The sequence below is a fragment of the Piliocolobus tephrosceles genome, chromosome 11 (genome assembly GCF_002776525.5).
Source record: "Piliocolobus tephrosceles isolate RC106 chromosome 11, ASM277652v3, whole genome shotgun sequence".
In the NCBI taxonomy this organism is placed as follows: Eukaryota; Metazoa; Chordata; class Mammalia; order Primates; family Cercopithecidae; genus Piliocolobus; species Piliocolobus tephrosceles.
The window spans coordinates 83,682,388-83,703,426 of NC_045444.1; the positions used below are offsets into that span (position 1 = coordinate 83,682,388).

Sequence of the window (21,039 nt, forward strand, 5' to 3'; positions counted from 1 at the left end):
TTTTTTTTTTTTTTTTTTTTTTTTTTTTTTTAACCTTGTGAGCTATGCCAGTATAGTCTTCCTGTCTAGAAGCCAGTAAATTCCCTTATATACATAGGCTAGTCTGAACAGAGCTTATGTCCCTTACCACCCAAAGAACACCAATAAGGAATATAGAAACAAGCTTGGGTGACCAGAAGAGTGCTGCTCTCTCATCCTACATCTGCCCTTATGGCAGCAGGGATCACTCTTCCTACTCAGCATAGCTATCATTTCCTCGAATTCATTTAGAGGACTCTCCCCAAAATAAAGAAAAATAAAAATAGATAAAAGGAACAGCAAGATAAAAAGAGAAATCACACAGAGAAAAGAGAAGTTAGCAACTTCACTAAGCTTCATAAGCATTCCGTGACCCAAGGACAGTCTTTACTGAGGGACAAAGGCATAGAAAATAGAGTCTATGTAATTTGTAGAGCGAATGATCTTTGATGTTTTATCTTTTAAATGAACATACAGTAAAAGTGACTTTGGGGAGTACAAGCCTATGAGTTTCAATACGTGTATAGATTTAACCACATTTGGGACACAGAACAGTTCCATCACCCCAAAACACTGCTTTATATATCCCTCTATCACACCCTTCCACCACCCCTAATCCCTGGAAACCACCGATCTGTTCTCCACACTATAGTTTTGTCTTCTTGAGAATGTCATTTAAAGAGAATTATACAGTCCGCAATCTTTTGCGGCTGGCTCTTTTATTCATTAAAACGCCTTTGAGATTAATCCAAGTTATGTATACCAGTAAGTTCATTCCTATTTATTTTTATTTTTTATTTGTAGAGACAGACTCTATGTTATTTTATTTTTTTATGAAATGGGGTCCCAAGTTGCCCCAGTTGGTCTCAAACTCCTGACCTCAAGGCCAGCCACCTGCCTTGGCCTCCCAGAGTGCTGGGATTACAGATGTGAGCCACCATGCCCAGTCCTTTTTATTTCTGAGTATTTAATTGTATGGATGTACCACTGTTGTTTATTCATTCACTTGTTGAAGACATTTGGGTTGTTTCCAGTTTCCAGTTTGAGGTGATTATGAATAGAACTGCTACAAATATTTGTGTGTAGGTTTTTGTGTGAACATCAGCTTTTTTATTTCTCTAGGGTAAACAACCAGGACAGGGACTGCTGGGTCATATGGCAAATGTCTGTTTAACTTCATAAGAAGCTGCCAAACTGTTTTCCAGGGTGGATGATATGGTTTGGTTCTGTGTCCTCAACCAAATCTCATCTTGGAATTTGGTAGCTCCCATAACTTCCATGTGTTGTGGGAGGGACCCTGTGGGAGATAATTGAATCACAGGGATGGGTCTCTTCTGTGCTTTCTCATCATAGTGAATAAGTCTCATGAGATCTGATGGGTTTAAAAATGGGGCCAGGCACAGTGGCTCATGCGTGTAGTCCCAGCACTTTGGGAGGCCGAGGCAGTCGGATCACGAGGTCAGGAGTTTGAGACCAGCCTGGCCAACATAGTCAAACCCCATCTCTATTGAAAATACAAAAATTAGCCAGGTGTGGCGGTACGTGCCTGTAATCCCAGATCCTCAGGAGGCTGAGGCAAGCAGGAGAATTGCTTGAACTGGAGAGGTGGAGGTTGCAGTGAGCTGAGACCATGCCATTGCACTCCAGCCTGGGTGACAGAGTGAGACTTTGTTTCAAAAAAAAAAAAAAAAAAAAAGGGAGCTCCCCTGCACAAGCTTTCTCTTTGCCTGCCGCCATCCACGTAAGATGTGACTTACTTCTCCTTGCCTTCTGCCATGATTGTGAGGCCTCCTCAGCTACGTGGAACTGTGAGTCCAATTAAATCTCTTTCTTTTGTAAATTACCCAGTCTCAGATACGTCTTTATCAGCAGGGTGAAAACAGTGGATATTCCATTTTGCATCCCCAGCAGCTGTGTATGAGGGTTCTGATTGCTCCTCATCCTCCCCAGTTCTTGGTATTGTATTTTTTATTTTAACCATTTTAACAGCTGTATGATATCTCATGATGAGTTTTCATTTGCACTTCCCTAATGGCTAGTGATTTAAGCATCTTTTCATACATTTACATTTACACATCCTCATTGGTGAAGCGTTCCAGTCTTTCAACTATTTTTTCACTGGGTTGTTTTTTCACTCTGTGAGAGTCCTTGATACCCTTTGGGTAAGATCATTTGTCTTGTATATGTTTTCTGAGTTTTTCTCTCCCAGTTTGTGGCTTGTCTTTTCCTTCTGTTAACAGTGCCATTCACAGAACAAAAGTTTTATATTTTGATGAAGTCTCTTTTTTCAATTTTTAAATAGATTGTGCTTTTGGTGTTATGTCTAAAAACTCTTTTTTTTTTTTTTTTGAGACGAGGTCTCACTCTGTTGCTCAGGCTGGAGTACAGTGGCGCGATCATGGCTCACTGCAGCCTCAATCTCCCAGGCTCCAGCGATCCCCCCTCCTCACCCCCCGCAGGTAGCTAGGATTACCTGTGTGCGCCTCCATGCCCACCTATTTTTGTATTTTCTGTAGACAGGGTTTTGCGGTTGCTGCCGTTGTCTCAAACTCCTAGACTCAAGTGATCCTCCTGCCTCAGGCTCCCAAAATGCTGAGATTATAGGTGTGAGCCACCGCACCTGGCCCCTAAAAACTCTTTGCCTAACTCCACTTTATGAAGATTTTCTCCTATGTTTTTTCCTAATAGGTTTCTAGTTTTACTAAAATGAATTATCTCTTAATAGCTTAGAGAAAACTGCGGCAGTAAATGAGAGTCTAAATGTTTTGAAGTGACATTTTTCATGTTTAAAAACATTCACAAGTATCTAGAATATTGCATAAGATATATCTGTGAAATATAAAACAAATTCCAAAAGTAAAGGTCTCCATAACTTCCGAAGAAAAAAAATCCAACGACATGCTTTCTTCATAGTGCAATCCTCAATTTCCTCCCCACAACAGGGGCATGAAATGGATTTGTTGAACATAACAGTACTGTTCTTGAAAAGACTAAAAGGCAGAAATGAAATCCACAGACAGACAGCCCGGGCGGCGCCCTGGGCCTGGTTAAAGATCGACCCCTGACCTAACCGGTTATGTTATCTATAGATTCCAGACGTTGTATGGACAAGCGTTGTGAAAGTCCCTGACTGTTCTGTTCTGATTACCGGTGCTTGCAGCCCCCAGTCACGTACCCCCTGCTTGCTCAATCGAAACCACCCCCCTCCCACCCATGGTTAAGCAAGCAGTTTGTCTAAAAAAAAAAAAAAAAAAAAAAACCCCTAGACGTTTGTGGTTTAAAAAAGGGCGGGAGCCAATCAGAAACTGCCGAATGTTCAAACTTCAAAATGTCAACCAATCCCAATCTTGTAACTGCAAAAATGCCCTAAACTTCTGTAACCTGTTTGTGCCTTACTATAAAAAGTAGGCTTGAGCTGTGCTCGAGACCTCTCTCTTGCCCTCCTGACTATGCCTGGAAGGAGAGAGGTCCGGGTTCGAATCTGCAATAAAGTGATCCCGGCCGCTTGGCTTTGACTTAGGTTTCTGGTGGTCGTCTTTGAGGGGGGTCTCAGAACTCAGGGCACAACATTCTGTGCTCAGTGAAATTGGATGGGAAAAGTCTTGACATTAGTTTTAGTAAAAAAAAAAACAAGATAAATTTTTTTTTTTTGGAGATGGAGTTTCACTCTTATTGCCCAGGCTGGAGGGCAATGGCATGATCTCAGCTCAGCGCAACCTCTGCCTCCCGGGTTCAAGCAATTCTCCTGCCTCCGCCTCCTGTGTAGCTGGGATTACAGGCATGTGCCACCATGCCCAGCTAATTTTGTATTTTTAGTAGAGAAGGGGTTTCTCCATGTTGCTCAGGATGGTCTTGAACTCCCGACCTCAGATGATCTGCCCCCCTCGGCCTCCCAAAGTGCTGGGATTACAGACGTCAGCCACTGCACTCAGCTGATAAATTTTTTTCAAAGGTCAGGCTCTAGGTTAATTTCTAGCAGCCCATGAAATTTATTGTTTAATGAAAATGCATTGAGAATCCTAGGACAACACTTGTAATGTCTGAAATATCTATCAACTGTTTTTAAAACTAAACATCTTTGAAAAAATTCTTTGAAAGACTTTATAAACAAAGCAATCCCCCCATCAATCCCTTTCAAACAATAACTGATTTAAAGGTATTAACAAAGAGCAGTGCTATTATGGATCTGTGACTACATAAATTTTTCAAGGCATATTGTAAATACAACTTTCACAAAATATATATGAGATACCTAAAACATTTTGGTAATAAATTAACTCTATATTGATATTAATAGTTTACTTTCCTGAAAGTATTACTGCCATTTTGAGATAAAGTAAAAAATTGTTTCCTTAAGTAAAAACTGAAAGAATTTGCAAATCAGCTTTCTGTTACAGCTGTTAGACACTTTGACTCCTACCTACAAGTTCTGCTCTGAAATAATCTCAGGATCCTGTGGCTTCTTGCTAGAAAAATTAGACATTTGTCAAATGAAGAAATGGTAAATCCATTTAGAAGCAGAATTGTAAGTTATAAAATATGTTATTATTAGATTTGTCATTGACACAAACCAACTATATCTGCTTCCCATTATATAAATGAACCAGTAATTTTACATTACAATGGAATATAAAGATTACCCAAAGAAAATCTGAGACTAGAGACTACTGGATAGTATCTAAAGCTAAACAAAAAAGGGCTGGGTACAGTGGTGAGCACCTGTAACCCTAACTACTTGGGAAGCTAAGGTGGGAGGATTGTTTGAACTCAGGAGTTTGAGACCAGACTTGGCAACACAGGGAGACCCTGTCTCATAAAAAAGTAAAACATGATAAACAAAAAGGGCCTAAACATTTTCAGGGAATTAAAAACCTTGTATCTAATATTAAGTAAAAGAGACTGTGAGGTAGCTGGATATAGGTCTTACATCGTCACAAACACAACTCCATGGCCCTCATGGATCAGAACCCCATGAGGCTGTGAATTCTGATGACTTTTCCTAAAAATAATGGCCATTTGTAGAATGTTAAAAAGAAAGAAAGAGGCCGGGTGCAGTGGTTCACACCTGTAATCCCAGCACTTTGGGAGGCCGAGGTGGGCGGATCACAAGGTCAGGAGATCAAGACCATCCTGGCCAACAAGGTGAAACCACGTCTCTACTAAAAATACAACAATTAGCTGGGTGTGGTGGCACGTGCCTGTAGTCCCAGCTACTCGGGAGGCTGAGGCAGGAGAATCGTTTAACCAGGGAGTAGGAGGTTGCAGTGAGCCGAGATTGCGCCACTAAACTCCAGCCTAGTGACAGAGTAAGACTCCATCTCAAAAAAAAAAAAAAAAGAAAAAAAGAAATAATAAAAAGGTTGTGACATGATGAGAAGTTTGCTTTGGTGGAAGAAGAAAGGACAACTTTTTCTGGCCATTCTCTACATATACCCACCTTTGCTTCTTTTAGGCAAAGATTTCTTTCTTTTTTTTTTTTTTTTTGAGACGGAGTCTGGCTCTGTCGCCCAGGCTGGAGTACAGTGGCCGAATCTCAGCTCACTGCAAGCTCCGCCTCCCAGGTTCACGCCATTCTCCTGCCTCAGCCTCCCGAGTAGCTGGGACTACAGGTACCCGCCAACTCACCCGGCTAGTTTTTTGTATTTTTTAGTAGAGACGGGGTATCACCGTGTTAGCCAGGATGGTCTTGATCTCCTGACCTCGTGATCCACCCGCCTCGGCCTCCCAAAGTGCTGGGATTACAGGCTTGAGCCACCGCGCCCGGCTTTTTTTTTTCTTTTTTGGGACAGAGTCTCGCCCTGTTGCCAGGCTGCAGTGCAGTGGTGCAATCTAGGCTCACTGCAACCTCCGCCTCCTGAGTTCAAGCAATTCTCCTGCCTCAGGCTCCCGAGTAGCTGGGACTACAGGCAGACGCCATTACGCCCGGCTAATTTTTGTATTTTTAGTAGAGACAGGGTTTCACCATGTTGGCCAGGATGGTCTTGATCTCTTGACCTCATGATCCCCACCTCGGCCTCCCAAAGTGCTGGGATTACAGGCATGAGCTACTGGGTTGGGCCAGAATATTTCTTTTATTTAATTAATTTGTTTTGAGACAGGATCTCACTCTGTCACCCAGGCTGGAATGCAGTGGCACCATCACAGCTCACTGTAGCACTGAACTCCTGGGCTCAAATGATCCTCCCACCTCAACATCCCAAGTATCTGGGACTACAGGCATGTGCCATCATGCCTGCCTAATTTATTTTTAAATTTTTTGTAGAGACAAGGTCTGCTAATGTTTCCCAGGCTGGTCTCAAACTCTTGGGTTCAAGCAGTTCTCCCACCTCAGCCTCCCAAAATGTTGGGATTACAGTTGTGAGCCCATGTGCATGACCTTGACAGATATTTTTTAATAAATTCATGAAGTTGAGTCATCCTCATTGTTGTGGAGGGTTGCAGTGCTCACCTGTGGGCTCTAATGTGGTTTCTAATTCTGTGTACTTGGTCATTGTATTCTCCTGCCTCTCCATCTTCCCGACTACCTCTCTACCTCTCTACTGATTTACCTACCGACCCAGCCAGCCTTTTTCCAAAATCAACGTGAGATAATTTAGCATGGCTGTATTATACACACAGTCAATCTAGCTCTTTGATAGTTTAGATAACTTTAAAGTTTACTAAACAATGTCTTCTTTTTTTTCAAATCTCTGCAGCTTTGCCTGAAAACATAAAACAATGTTTTCTTGATGTAGATACAGAAAAAGAATCACTTTAAAAATTTTCTGGTCCATTTGCAAATCTCTTGTTTTGCAAGTTATGCTTTATTAATGCACAGAGTGCCACATTCAATCATTGTATTCTAGCTGTGCATCCAGTAAGATCAAGGTGACTTGAGGCTCAGAATAGCCCTTCAGCAAAGTGCTGAAAAAATACAAACTTGACTAGATAATATAAAAGAAAAATGTTGCTAAAGGTCAAGATAGCCAAAGTTGCATGGATGCATTGCAAGATCAGGCACATTCATTCACAAGATTTAGAACTGTAAGGATGGAAATAACTGTTCCTCTATCCTCTTAGGTTCAGTAGCTGAGAACTACAAATTAAACTGACAAAAGACATATTAATAGGAGAAAAGGTTTATTTTCAATGCACACAGTCTCTTCACAGAAAAGTAGCAAAAACCCAAAGAGACAGTTTGGTGTAGAAGACCTGGGAGTTTATATACCATTTTAACAAAGGGTGATAAGTTGTGGACAGGTGACTAGACGAGGGAAAAGGAGTTTGGGCTTCTGGGGAAGTAAATTGTGAGAAGGCAAATACATGGAGTAAACGAATGGAAGATCAAGCTTATTTCAGTACAGTTTGTTTTTGCAGACTCATCACTGTGAATTGTTTCTGGTGATTAGACACCTTTACAAATGGAAATTTATGTCACCCTTATAAAGCGAAATGTATGCCCCCGTTTTTCAGCAGAAAGGTGGAGGACAGAGAGTTCCTCCTGTGTCTGCTGTTTCTTAATTGCCTTTAGCTCAAAGTAATCCTCATGCCAAAGTGGCATATTTTGAGATGGCGTATTAGAATTCCCCTTTGGAACTATTTCATGTTGCCTGATTGCTAGCACATTTCCCTTATAGGTTGGTTCAGAGGACTGTTTCCATGTCATGTCCATGCTTTCTTATTTGGAATTACAATGAGAGTTTAAGGATTAAATGCTTCAATATAACATTCAGTTAATAAAGCATCAATTTTACTCACATCTGGTGTTTGAGCAGCTGAATTCCACATAACTGGCCTCTGAAGGAATACGATCTGCTTTGTAGCCAAATTCCCTTCACTGCAAATTAAAACAATAGTATTAGTATTTGTGAATTAGTAATTCTCTGTATTTCATAATTGGCTGGAACATTCCATATGTAGTTTTGTAAAATAATCTTCTGATCAAAAATAATTTTAAAATATAAATCTTTTTTTTTCCAGTGATGGAAAAAATGTAAAATGTAATTTTATAGAAACCACATCTGGAAAAACAAGAAAAATCCCTAAAAACTGAATATGGTCGCTATAAAAGAAAATAATTTTAATGTTTAAAGACACTTGTAATCTCACCAAGCTAACATCAATATTTTCATTTCTTTGTTTCCCCTCTTAGTTTTTATCAGCTTGTGTAATTTGCATGTCTGTAATCACTGCACATTTATATTTTGTTTCTATGCCCTTCACTGAACACACTCTTTTTCTTGTTTGTACACTGTAATCATATTTTTAATGGTTGCATAATAACTCAAATAATTAAGATACCAAAATGTACTAAGTCTTTTTTTCATTATTGGAAAAGAAGGTTGCTTCCAGTTTCTTGCCAGTTATAAACAAAAAATATGTATTGTATTCAATTATTTTATTAAAATGAATACTTAGGAGATAAAAATATGTATTGTATTCCTCTTATGAATTATTTTCTTGAAATGAGTACTTAGGAGTGGGAGTATTAGGTCAAATCTTATGATTTAAGCTTCTTGGTATGCATTGTCAAACTTGCCTTATAAACAGAAGAGACCAATTTAGGCTGTCACATGTGAGAAAATTTACATCCATTTTCAATTGAGGGACTTCAACTATAGCTAGTTTTATTTTCAGATGCTTCTTTGTAGTCAGCTACTCAGTATTCTCCTTATTTAACTATCATCATGGCAAATTACCCCTTGCCAAAGACTACTTGGGATTTGTATTCCTCTGAAATGCTTTTCACAGAGTCTCCATGGATTTATGGGGAGGAGTGTCTGTAGCTAATGTTGCTCAGTTACGACTTTTATTATGCAAAAAACCCCAACAAAACCTTACTATTAGCTGCATTTTATGCTGAGCCCTTTTTCTGGAAAATGAATGCAACACTGAAACTCTGGCTTTAGAATTATGTGTCAACTGCACACCACTTGAAAATCCCAACCTTACTGATGCCACTGAATTTAGAGAAATATCAAATCTTTCTCAAAGTGATAACAGGAGACTGCTTCTTTTTTATATTTGAAAGGCTGTTTCTAGTCTAATCTCATTCCATTTTGACCTCATCTTTGATTGGAAAGAAAAACTTTTATAAAATATGTAGTAATTTTGGGACCAAATTCTCATGAGGCTTTGGTACATGGGCGGGATTACACGTGTACAGAAAAGGCTGGTCACATGTTTTGGGAGCATGACGTATACTGGAAAAAGCCATGGCTTTGGAACCAGACAGTTCCTGGGTTCAAATCCAAACTCTGTCGTAGTACCTAATAGCTGACGTCTTTAATCAGTTAATCCTTAAATTCTCTGTTTTCTTTTTCTTTCTTTTCTTTCTTTCTTTTCTTTCTCTCTTTCTTTCTTTCTTCTTTCCTTCTTTCCTTCTTTCGAGATGGAGTTTTGCTCTTTTTGCCTAGGCTGGAGTGCAATGGTGTGATCTCGGCTCACTGCAAGCTCTACCTCCCTGGTTCAAGTGATTCTCCTGCTTCAGCCTCCCGAGTAGCTACGATTACAGGCATGTGCCACCACACTGGTCTAATTTTGTATTTTTAGTAGAGACGGGGTTTCTCCATGTTGGTCAGGCTGATCTCGAACTCCTGACCTCAGGTGATCTGCCTGCCTTGGCCTCCCAAAGTGCTGGGATTGCAGGCATGAGCCACTGCACCCAGCCTCTCTGATTTTTTTCTATCGGGGACCTCAGTAAGCGATAAGTGAAGAATAAGAGTGCATGAAGAGCCTCCCATTGTGCTTGCCACGAGAAGGAGCACAACAAATGTGATTTCCTTCTTCTTTTCCATTCATTTAGTGAAATATAGGGTGCAGTTAAGGGAAGGGAAGAAGAGTTTCAGAATCAATAATATCTTCCAGAGAGCAAATTCAAGGGACCGAAAGACATGGTGGTTCATGCCTGTAATCCTAGCACTTTGTGAAGCTGACAGAGGATCCCTTGAGCCCAGGAGTTTGAGACTAGTCTGGGAAACATACTGAGACTCTTGTATCTACAAAAACTTTTTAAAAAAATTATCCAAGTGTGGTGGCACATGCCTGTGGTCCCAGCTACTTGGGAGGCTGAGATAGGAGGATCACTTGAGCCCAGAGGTTGAGGGTGCAGTGAGCTATTGATCACGCTGCTGAACTCTAGCATGGGTGACAGAAAGAGAACCTATCTTAAAAGAAAAAAAGAAAGAAAAGTAAAGAAGAAAAAACAAATTCAAGGGACAGGGTACATGGGAATGCAGAAGAGACCCTCTGGGTAACGTTCCAGGTGTGTGATCCAGGTGGAGAATCACATGAAAGAACCAGGTCTGGAACGATCCAAAGATGGGAAGGAGGGATCAGGGTAGAATTCTTCTTCTTGAGGAGAAAGCAGGAACGCATCGGGGTAGGGATTGTGGGAGACCTTACAGGCAGTTCTTTCACACTCACTGTGGATGGCACAATTCTGAATGCACTAAGATCTAATGTTTGGCCTACGGCAGGTTTTAGAGACTTTACTGTGCATTCCAAACACTGAGGTGCCTGTTGATTCCAGGGTCCGCTCCAGTCTACGGAATCTATTTCACCAGGCTGCCCAGGTGGCCCTGATGCACAGTAAATTTGGGAACCATCACCAGAAGAGACAGACTTGGAAGTGTGGACTTCTCAGGCCCTGGGGATTACTTGGTGATATTTGCTACTACCAAAGGCATTCACTGTTTTCCTTGAATAATAAAACCCACCAACAGTTCCTCTTGGTATGGAGTGTGGAAACAAAAAAGGCTTAGTTTCTGGAAGCATCCTTGATGTCTATTTTATCATATTCTTCTAATGTGACTTGTGTCCTTAAATGTTTTGGACAATTTTAGCCAGATAGGCTGCCTAGAGCCATGCTGAGGACACATATTTTTCACCATCTTTAGTTTATCAATTTATTCCTGACCTGAATTGTCTAAAATATAAAGGAATTTGGAATGTGGGCAAGGAGTTACTCCCTCTGCAATCTGACACAATTTCTGGCAGCAACCCCAAATTATGAAAGAATATCTCCACCAGCGGATCCCGAGGCAGTGTGGGAAGGAGAAAGAGGAAGTAGGTGGCTTATCAAAGGCTCGGTGGGTTGGAGGTGGAGGTAGGTGGGTTAGGGGTGTATGTCAAGGAAAAATGTCCTCAGATGGTGTGAAGTACACTGCTCGATCCTGGGTTGAGAATCATTGCCTGTATGTTTGAAATAGGATCCTCTCTGCCAGTGTTCTGCTTGATATTTAACACAGTATGCAGAGAGGTGAAACGTGTGGCACAGGGGAGGGCGAACCCTCCACAGCCTCTTCAGTGAAGCAAGAGCACTGTCAAACCTACCCCTCCTGCGGTATGAAGGGGAATTGCCTCTGAAAGGGCAGAAGCTTTTTAAGCACAAGCTTTGTTTTATATCTATTTTATTTTATTTTATTTTATTTTATTTTATGTATTTATGTATGTATGTATGTATGTATGTATTTATTTTATTTTTTGAGGCAGAGGCTCACTCTGTTGCCCAGGCTGGAGTGCAGTGGTGTGATCTGGGTTCACTGCAACCTCTGCCTTTCAGGTTCAAGGGATTCTCCTGCCTTAGCGTCCCAAGTAGCTGGGATTACAGGCACGCACCACCACATTTGACTAATTTTTATATTTTTAGTAGAGACAGGGTTTCACCATGTTGGCCAGGCTGGTCTTGAACTCCTGACTTCAGATGATCCACCCACCTTGACCTCCCAAATTGCCAGGATGACAGGTGTGAGCCACCTTGCCTGGCCTAAGCACAAGCTTTAAAACTGTTCATTTCAAACTGACAAGTAATGCCTTCCAGTGGCCCTATGAGGAGTGTTGTTTGGGGAATCTAATGAGATAAAGCAGCAAACGTGGAGATGGTTTGTCAAAGGCTGACAACTTTAGGCAGCATCCAGATGCTCAAGTAAGACTTTGGAAGGTCAGCATTTGTCTGCCTTTTGGGGAGGTCCTCAGAGTCAGATCCTTAATTTGAGATATGTTGGAAACTTCTATGTCCCTGGTTTTCTGAGGGCCATTTTGATTTAAAATAGGTCCTGCTATTTTCAGACTAGCTATGAGACCACGTGGAACTTGTTTTGGTTTCGAGACTCTAATCACGGTAGACCTAAGGGAAAGAGGTCTGAAGCCTTATAGACAGACACCTATTTGGTAAAGCAAGTAAGTCCCTTATGGTTCCCAGCTGTTCCTGAGATAATTCTATTACAGAACTGGGATAGAATATTCTTCCCTTAGCAAACTGGTGGTCATTATGGGACCTGAGAGAATGTTTCAAATGCCCTGGATGGTTTCAGAGGACAGAGCCCACATCTCTTATTCCCTACAAAAATGTTTATACAAAAGGTGCTGTTAGTTAACTGAGTGACTTAGTATCTTCCTGAGAGGGATTTAAGAATCTTCTGGTTCTCTTTTAGACTTTAATGGACAGTCATGCTTTGATGTATTAGAAAACAAAGGCAACTTTGGAAAATATGCTTGATTTAGAGATAGTAATTTAAATTCTGAAAAAGCTCTAGTACAAACTGTTTTGGTGACAAGTATAGAGAACAGTCTACAGAGAAGTGATGAGAACATTGACTAGTCCCTTCATCTCTGAGGGCAGCAGATGATCCCTGGTGCTGTGGTCAGCACGAGGGCACAGGCCACATGAAGGACAGGTCAGCCGGGGCAGGCCTTGAAGGGGCTGAGTCCTCTGCAGGCAGAGGTGGTTGAACATTGTCAATGAGATAGTGGATGTAAAGTTCCTAGACCCTGGAGATGGACCCTGGAGCACAGGAGATGCTCAGAGAAGTTTCCTTTTCTCTTCCCTGCCGTCTTCTATGCACTTCATAAGAAAGCACAAAGAAGATTCTACGTGAATGTCCTTTGAGGGGGAGGGATTTTCTGTGACAAGAACCTGACTATCAAGAAGACTGGGTCTTCCCATTAACAGAAGATCTCATGGACTGAACTAATAAAAACAACTTTGACTCCTATAGTGCTTTCAGCATTCTAAGTCCTTTCTGCGTACATTAATATGCTTGTTTCTTATGATAATCCTTTAAGGTGTGCAGAGCAGAGATTTTCTCTATTTTATGGATAAGGAAATTGAGACTCAGAGCTTTTAAGGTTTTTGTCTTGGGTCACCTCTAGGTCCCACTCTTTCCACAACACCGCATTCGCTCTACAAGCAAATGTAGAGTGACGACATTTGCTTGTAGAGCTCACTGAAGCCCTGACTACAGGAAGATGTGGCTTAATTCTATTCTGACTAGAAAACTTTATAATTCGTGGATAAGTCTAAGATTATTTTGCCAAAGTCTAGATTTTTATTTAGCATCCTAAATTAAGCATTCCAGCTTATAATGTTCAGAAGTTATAGTGGAGAATAATGAAGAAAATAAACACAAATGTTCATTTTGCTTGGGCCGATTAGACTACTTAAGCAGACCATACAGGTCCGGATGTTAGTGTGGCAAACGTAAGAAGAGACAGGAGCAAGTTCATGATCCATGGTATTAAAGTGTGACATAAAAGATTAATAATTGAAAGCTTTGCCTTAACATTCCCCCAAATGAATTCAGTTCTGCACAACAGTGACTAGCAGTGGTTGTAAAAACAAACAAGCAACAAAAATGAAACTTAAAAAAGTTCTATTTATAGTTTGACAATATCTTTTATTTTATTTTATTATTATTATTATTACTATTATTATTATTATTATTATTATTATTATTATTTCGAGACGGAGTCTCGCTCTGTCGCCCAGGCTGGAGTGCAGTGGCCGAATCTCAGCTCACTGCAAGCTCCGCCTCCCGGGTTTATGCCATTCTCCTGCCTCAGCCTCTGGAGTAGCTGGGACTGCATACAGGCGCCCGCCACCTCGCCCGGCTAGTTTTTTTTGTATTTTTTAGTAGAGACGGGGTTTCACAGTGTTAGCCAGGATGGTCTCGATCTCCTGACCTCGTGATCCGCCCGTCTCGGCCTCCCAAAGTGCTGGGATTACAGGCTTGAGCCACCGCACCCGGCTATTATTATTTTTTTGAGATGGAGTCTCGCTGTGTCGCCCAGGCTGGAGTGCAGTGGTGTGATCTCTGGTCACTGCAAGCTCCACCTCCCGGGTTCACACCATTCTCCTGCCTCAGCCTCCCTAGTAGGTGGGACTATAGGCGCCAACCACCACGGGCTAATTTTTTGTATTTTTAATAGAGACGGGGTTTCACCGTGTTAACCAGGATGGTCTTGATCTCCTGACCTCATGATCCGCCTGCCTCAGCCTCTCAAAGTGCTGGGATTACAGGCATGAGCCACCACGCCCGGCCTAGTTTGGCAATATCTTTAGTGATAATTTTTGTTTTTTTGAGACAGAGTCTCGCTCTGTTGCCCAGGCTGGAGTGCAGTGGTGTGTCTTGGTTCACTGCAACCCCCACCTTGCAGGTTCAAGTGATTCTCCTGGCTCAGCCTCCCGAGTAGCTGGGACTACAGGCGTGCACCATTATGCCTGGCTAATCTTTTTTTTTTTTTTTGTATTTGTAGTAGAGACGGAGTTTCACCATGTTGGTCAGGCTGGTCTCACTCCTGACCTCAGGTGATCTGTCTGCCTTGGCCTCCCAAAGTGCTGGCATTACTGGTGTGAGCCACTGTCCTCAGCCGATAATTAAATTTATAAATTATTTTTGTAGGAAGTTACAAGGACAACCTGAACTTCTTCTTGGTTCAATATGTGCCTATAATTTCAAGCATCTTTGAGAGCTATAGTACTTAGAATTTATGCATAGGTGGGAAAAAGTTGTTCTACATTCTTTAAGATATGAAAACCAAGGTTTTTTTTTTTTTTTTTTTTTTTTTTTTTTTTTTAAATGGAGTCTTGCTCTGTTGCCAGGCTGGAGTGCAGTGACGTGATCTTGGCTCACTGTAACCTCTGTCTCCTGGGTTCAAGTGATCCTCCTGCCTTAGCCTCCTGAATAGCTGGGACTACAGGTAAGCATGACCACGCCCAGTTAATTTTTTTTGTATTTTTAGTAGAGATTGGGTTTCACCATGTTGGCCAGGATGGTCTCGATCTCTTGACCTCGTGCTCTGCCCGCCTCGGCCTCCCAAAGTGCTGGGATTACTGGTGCGAGCCACTGCCCCCGGATGATAATTAAATTAAAAAATTATTTTTGTAGGAATTTACAGGGACAACTTGAACTTCTTCTTGGTTCAATATGTGCCTATAATTTCAAGCATCTTTGAGAGATAGAGTACCTAGAATTTATGGTTAGGTGGGAGAGAGTTGTTCTACATTCTTTGAAATATAAAAACCAAAGTCATGTTTGATTGTCTCTGAATCTCTACTTGTGGCATTCTCCTTCCCATCTGGAGTGCCCACTCCACCACCTCTGCTTGTTCCCATTCTGACCATCTTTTGAGATTAGTTTAAGGTGTGATGTCTTTCATAAAGTCTTCAATAACCCTCCAACTGAAGAGCAGCACCCCCTTTTCAGGGTTCCCACAGGTCCCTCTTAGGAAGCTTAATCCCTTTGGCCAGATGATATAGCTACTGGTACACATTTTCCTTCCACCAGATCTAAGGTCCTTGAGGAGCTTGTCTTCTCTTCTCTGCAGCTTCCACATTAATGACCAGAAACTCATGCTCAGTAGATATTTAAAGAGTTGAAGAATTTATAAATAAATGGTCATTTGGTTTCTGTGATAATATATTGATGCCAGGGAACATGCTTCAAAAAAGAAAAAACCGATCATGACAAGTGAGCAAAGGCTTGCAGAACAGATAAAAGCTTTGCTAGATGAGTCATACTTGCTTTTTTGCACTCCAGCCTAGGCAATAGAGTGAGACTCTGTCTCAAAAAAAAAAAAAAGACTTTGCTAGGTCTTTATTTTTTATTTTGCTAGGTCTTTTACAGCTATGAGGTTCGTTGCCATTTAGTATGAATCTTAACTCTTCCTTCTACTCCTCACAAAACTTTTCAGCTATGTGACCTTACAATAACCATAGCCTACAGAATTTTATACAAATTTGAACTATGAAAATGTCTCATATTTTAAAATAATTCACTCTTTCTCTACTAACTTCAATGAAGGGAGGGATTTCTTAAACAATATGTTAAAAAGGGTAAAGATAGATACATTTGTTGATTTTAAAATTAAAAACTTTTGTTAATTAAAGACATCATAGAGTGAAAAGACAAACCAAAGAATTAGTGAAGATAATTGCAGCATGCATAATAAATAAAGGACTCTTTATTTGTTATATTTAAGTAAGTTATAAGTAGAGATTTTTTTTTTTTTTTTTTTTTTTTTGAGACGGAGTCTTGCTCTGTCGCCCGGGCTGGAGTGCGGTGGCCGGATCTCAGCTCACTGCAAGCTCCGCCTCCTGGGTTTACGCCGTTCTCCTGCCTCAGCCTCCCAAGTAGCTGGGACTACAGGCGCCCGCCACCTCGCCCGACTAGTTTTTTGTATTTTTAGTAGAGACGGGGTTTCACCGTGTTAGCCAGGATGGTCTCCATCTCCTGACCTCGTGATCCGCCCGTCTCGGCCTCCCAAAGTGCTGGGATTACAGGCTTGAGCCACCGCGCCCGGCCTATAAGTAGAGATTTTTTAAATTTAAATTTAAATTTTTTATAGAGATGGGGTCTTGCTATATTGCCCAGGCTGGTCTGGAATTCCTGGGCCCAAGCTATCCTCCCAGCTTAGTCTCCCAAAGTGTGGAGATTACAGGTGTGAGCCACTGTGCCTAGCCTTATGAATAGAACTTTAGGCTGGGCGTGGTGGCTCATGCCTGTAATCCCAGCACTTTGGGAGGTGAGGCAGGCAGATTACCTGAGGTCAGGAGTTCGAGACCAGCCTGGCTAACATGGTGAAACTCTATCTCTACTAAAAAAACTACAAAGAAAAAAAAAATTAGCCAGGCATGGTGGTGGGTGCCTGTAATCGCAGCTATGTGGGAGGCTGAGGCAGAAGAATCGCTTGAACCCAGGAGGTGGAGGCTGCAGTGAGCCAAGATCACGCCACTGCATTCCAGCCTGGGCTACAGAATGAGACTCTGTCTCAAAAAAGCAAAAACAAAAAACAAAAAAACATAGAATTTTAAATGTGGGCAAAAAGACTTAAACAGGTACTTTACGAAAGAAAAATCCAAGTAGCCAATAAACATAGGTAAATGTGCTCAATCTCAGGAAGTAATTAGGAAACTACAAATGGAAGTCACACTGAGATCACACTACATACTCTCAATCAGAATGGCAAAATTTAAAAGTATGATAATATTTTGTGTTGAGACAATGGTGACTCTGACCCTCTTCTAGTAGGAGTGTACATGGAAACGATCTATTTGAAAAGAATCTGGTATTTATCTAACAAAGCTAAAGAAGTGTCCTATGACCAAGCAATTCTGCTTCTAGAAACTCACACATGTGTGCACCAAGATCTCTGCTCATACTCAGAACAGCATTGTTTGTCATAGCCAACAGCTGGAGACAGCAAACCACTAGCAGCAGAATGTACCCATACATAGTGGAATGAATAAATAAACTGCTACACATGGCATGGGTAAAACTTACAATGTTAAGTGAAAGCAGCAACACATAAAAGAATATGTATGATATGATTCCATTCATATAAAGTTAAAAAACAGGCAAAACTAAACTGTATTGTTTAGGGATTCATACATAAGTGGTAAAACTATTAGGCAAAGAAAGGATATGACTGTCCTAAAAGTGGGGATAATGTTATCTCTGTGTGGAGGAAGTGAGGGTGATGGGGAGACACATGGGGTGCTTCTAGGGTGTGGGTGATATTCATTATTTTGGCCTGCAGTGATGACACAGGTCTTTGTGTATAATTATGCACATTTGTGTTTTATGCACGTTTTGTTTATTTATTTATTTATTTAATTTTTTTGAGACGGAGCCTCACTCTGTTGCCCAGGCTGGAGTGCAGTGGTGCAATCTTGGCTCACTGTAACCTCTGCCTCCTGGGCTCAAGCGATTCTCATGCCTCAGCCTCCCAAGTAGGTGTGACCACAGGCATGCGACACCATGCCCAGCTAATTTTTGTATTTTTAGTACAAACAGGGTTTCACCGTGTTGGCCAGGCTGGTCTTGAACTCTTGACCTCAGGTGATTCGCCCACCTCGGCTTCCCAAAATGCTGGGATTACAGATATGAGCCACTGCACTAGGTGTGTGTTTTATGCACTTTCCATATGAGTGTTTTATGTCACAAAAATTGTTTTAAAATCGTATATTTAAGGGTGACAAGTAGAAGAATAGTTGTAGATTTATACATGATACAAAAGCTCCCTCCCCCTTTACATTTATTCTTTTGGAAAAATTGGTCTTGAATTTATTAGGTTTCAAATGAGAAGTCTTTAGGAATTCATTCACCTCAACTCACTCTTCCTTAAATATATCCTGCACTTTTCTGACTATGCTTTGCTTAAGGTTGCCAGAGAAAGCAAATAATCTGTGGTATTCATACCGCAACATTTGCTCCCATGCACATAGTAGACATCACTGAGTGCCACATTCTTTTTTTCTGAGCTGGTTCTAGTCTCAGAATCCTTATTGCAATGTTCCAGAAGCCACTACCAACAGACTAGTGCTGGTATGTAAGAGGAAACCCGTTTACTACTCCAAGTGAGCCCTATCTGCCACAAGGAGTAACTTCCCTCTCTAAAAATGCTTTTGGAAGCACTATTCTTTCATCATGGTGCCCCCTCAGACATCATGAGCTTCACAGACCTGCCCTTCTTCTTTACTGATTCCTCTACCATATTCACGTGCCTTATAGTCAACTCTCTTTTCATTATTGCTTCCCTGAGGAGCAATATTCAGATATTTTCCCCCTAATATCTCCCAGTTAAATTTTAATACCAAAGATACGCTGTATATCTGTGTATATACTGTGTGGCCTTTTGGACGGCCACAAACCATTGTAATAGCTGAGATTTTTTCCACTCCCTCGCACTCTCAATAACCAATTTTCATCATCTTAGGGACTTATCACTCCCGTTGAGAATACATGCTCTAGACCTTCATGGAAGGACCTGTCATGAACTGTGTTGTTTCTCAAAGCAGAGTATGACTTCCTGGATGTCTGTCCCTAGAGTGGGTAAAATATTGTCTTGCACATATTAGGCACTCAAGAAATATAAGGCACTCAGAAAGATCATTCTGGTTAAAATAAATGCATGAATCTGAATCAGTTTCAATACAACTAAGCCAGTTTCAAAAGAGTGAGCTTATCCGTAACTGCTCAGTCACTTGTGAAATATACTCTTATAAAAAGCTTTCATTTATCGTTCCAAAATTCATTAGAGTAGAAGAAATAGAATTGTTAGGCTAATTTGTGCTTTATGTTGACTTTTGCATCATCTTACACATTAATTAATTGTCATGGCCTAACATTTCCAACTCAAAAGTAACTGAGTTAATTCTTGCTTTTGAAAACTCAAATATAATTTTGCTTTTTAAAAGGAAAATTATAAAATTAAATGTTGACTTCCAACTTTGCAGCTATGTGCTTAGTCACAAAGTTCCTTTGCCTATGATCCTGAATTTGTTTCTCAGGTATCAGTATGTGTTGAAACCAAAGAAAAGGGCACACTACAATGTAGTTGTCCCAACTCTTCTCCACCCCACAAAATGTTAAACATTTACATTCAGATGAGACAGAGTGATGGTAACTGGAAGTATATATAACAGACAAAATTGATTATTTTAAGAATGTGGCCTTACCAAAATGCTGCTCACAGCAAGATTACTATGAGCTTAACTCATGATGGACTTACATGACACTGTTTCTACAGAATTTAAATTAGTAAGAGCAGAGAACTGCATTAGAATGGGCCAAATCCTAACCTCTCCCTCAACTGTATATATATAAATGTGCAACAACTGCTTTGGCTGCCACATGAAGATTGAGACTGGGACTCCACAGACTTCCAGGGCTTCTGAGCTGTGATACCCATGAGGCTGTTGGGCCTGTTCTACAGGGGCTGCAGAAAATGGAAGAGGGGAACGGAGCTCAGCATCACATCACAGTGAGAAGACCAATTTCTCTTGTTATTCACATCTTGTCCTTAGGGACCAGAATTTTTTTTTTTTTTTTTTTTTTTTTGAGACACAGTCTTACTCTGTTACCCAGGCTGGAGCGCAGTGGTGTGATCTCGGCTCACTGCAACCCCTGCCTCCTGGGTTCAAGCGATTCTTGTGCCTCAGCCTCCTGGGTAGCTGGAACTACAGGTTCGCACCACCATGCCCAGCTAATTTTTTTGTATTTTTAGTAGAGACGGGGTTTCACCATGTTGGCCAGGATGATCTCAAACTCCTGACCTCGACTGATCTGCCTTCTTTGGCCTGCCAAAGTGATGGGATTATCGGCATGAGCCACTGTGCCTGGCTGGGACCATACTTTTTTAAAAAAAAATTATTATTATTATACTTTAAGTTCTAGGGAACATGTGCACAACGTGCAGGTTCGTTACATAGGTATACATGTGCTATGTTGGTTTGCTGCACCCATCAAATCGTCATTTACATTAGGTATTTCTCCTAATGCTATCTCTCCCCCAGCTCCCCACTTCCCGACAGGCCCCAGTGTGTGATGTTCCCCTCCCTGTGTCCATGTGTTCTCATTGTTCAGCTCCCACTTATGAGTGAGAACACGCAGTGGTTGGTTTTCTCGTCTTGTGTTACTTTGCTGAGAATGACACTTTCTAGTTTCATCCATGTCCCTGCAAAGGACATGAACTCATCCCTTTTTTTTATGGCTGCATAGTATTCCGTGATGTATATGTGCCACATCTTCTTTATCCAGTCTATCATTGATGGGCATTTGTGTTGGTTCCAAGACTTTGCTATTGTGAACAGTGCCACAATAAACATACGTATGCATGTGTCTTTATAGTAGTATGATTTATAATCCTTTGGGTATATACCCAGTAATGGGATTGCTGGGTCAAATGATATTTCTAGTTCTAGATCCTTGAGGAATCACCAACACTGTCTTCACAATGGTTGAACTAATTTACACTCCCACC

The 21,039-nt window shown here is 41.1% G+C and overlaps 1 protein-coding gene across 1 annotated transcript in view; it reads right to left on the reverse strand.

The window, feature by feature from the left end:
* RFTN2 (raftlin family member 2) overlaps positions 1-21,039 on the reverse strand; it is a 91,386-nt gene that overhangs the window by 9,844 nt on the left and 60,503 nt on the right. The window contains exon 8 of the mRNA XM_023218196.1: positions 7,756-7,834. Within this exon, the coding sequence (XP_023073964.1) occupies positions 7,756-7,834 (79 nt within the window). The remainder of the gene's footprint in view (positions 1-7,755; positions 7,835-21,039) is intronic.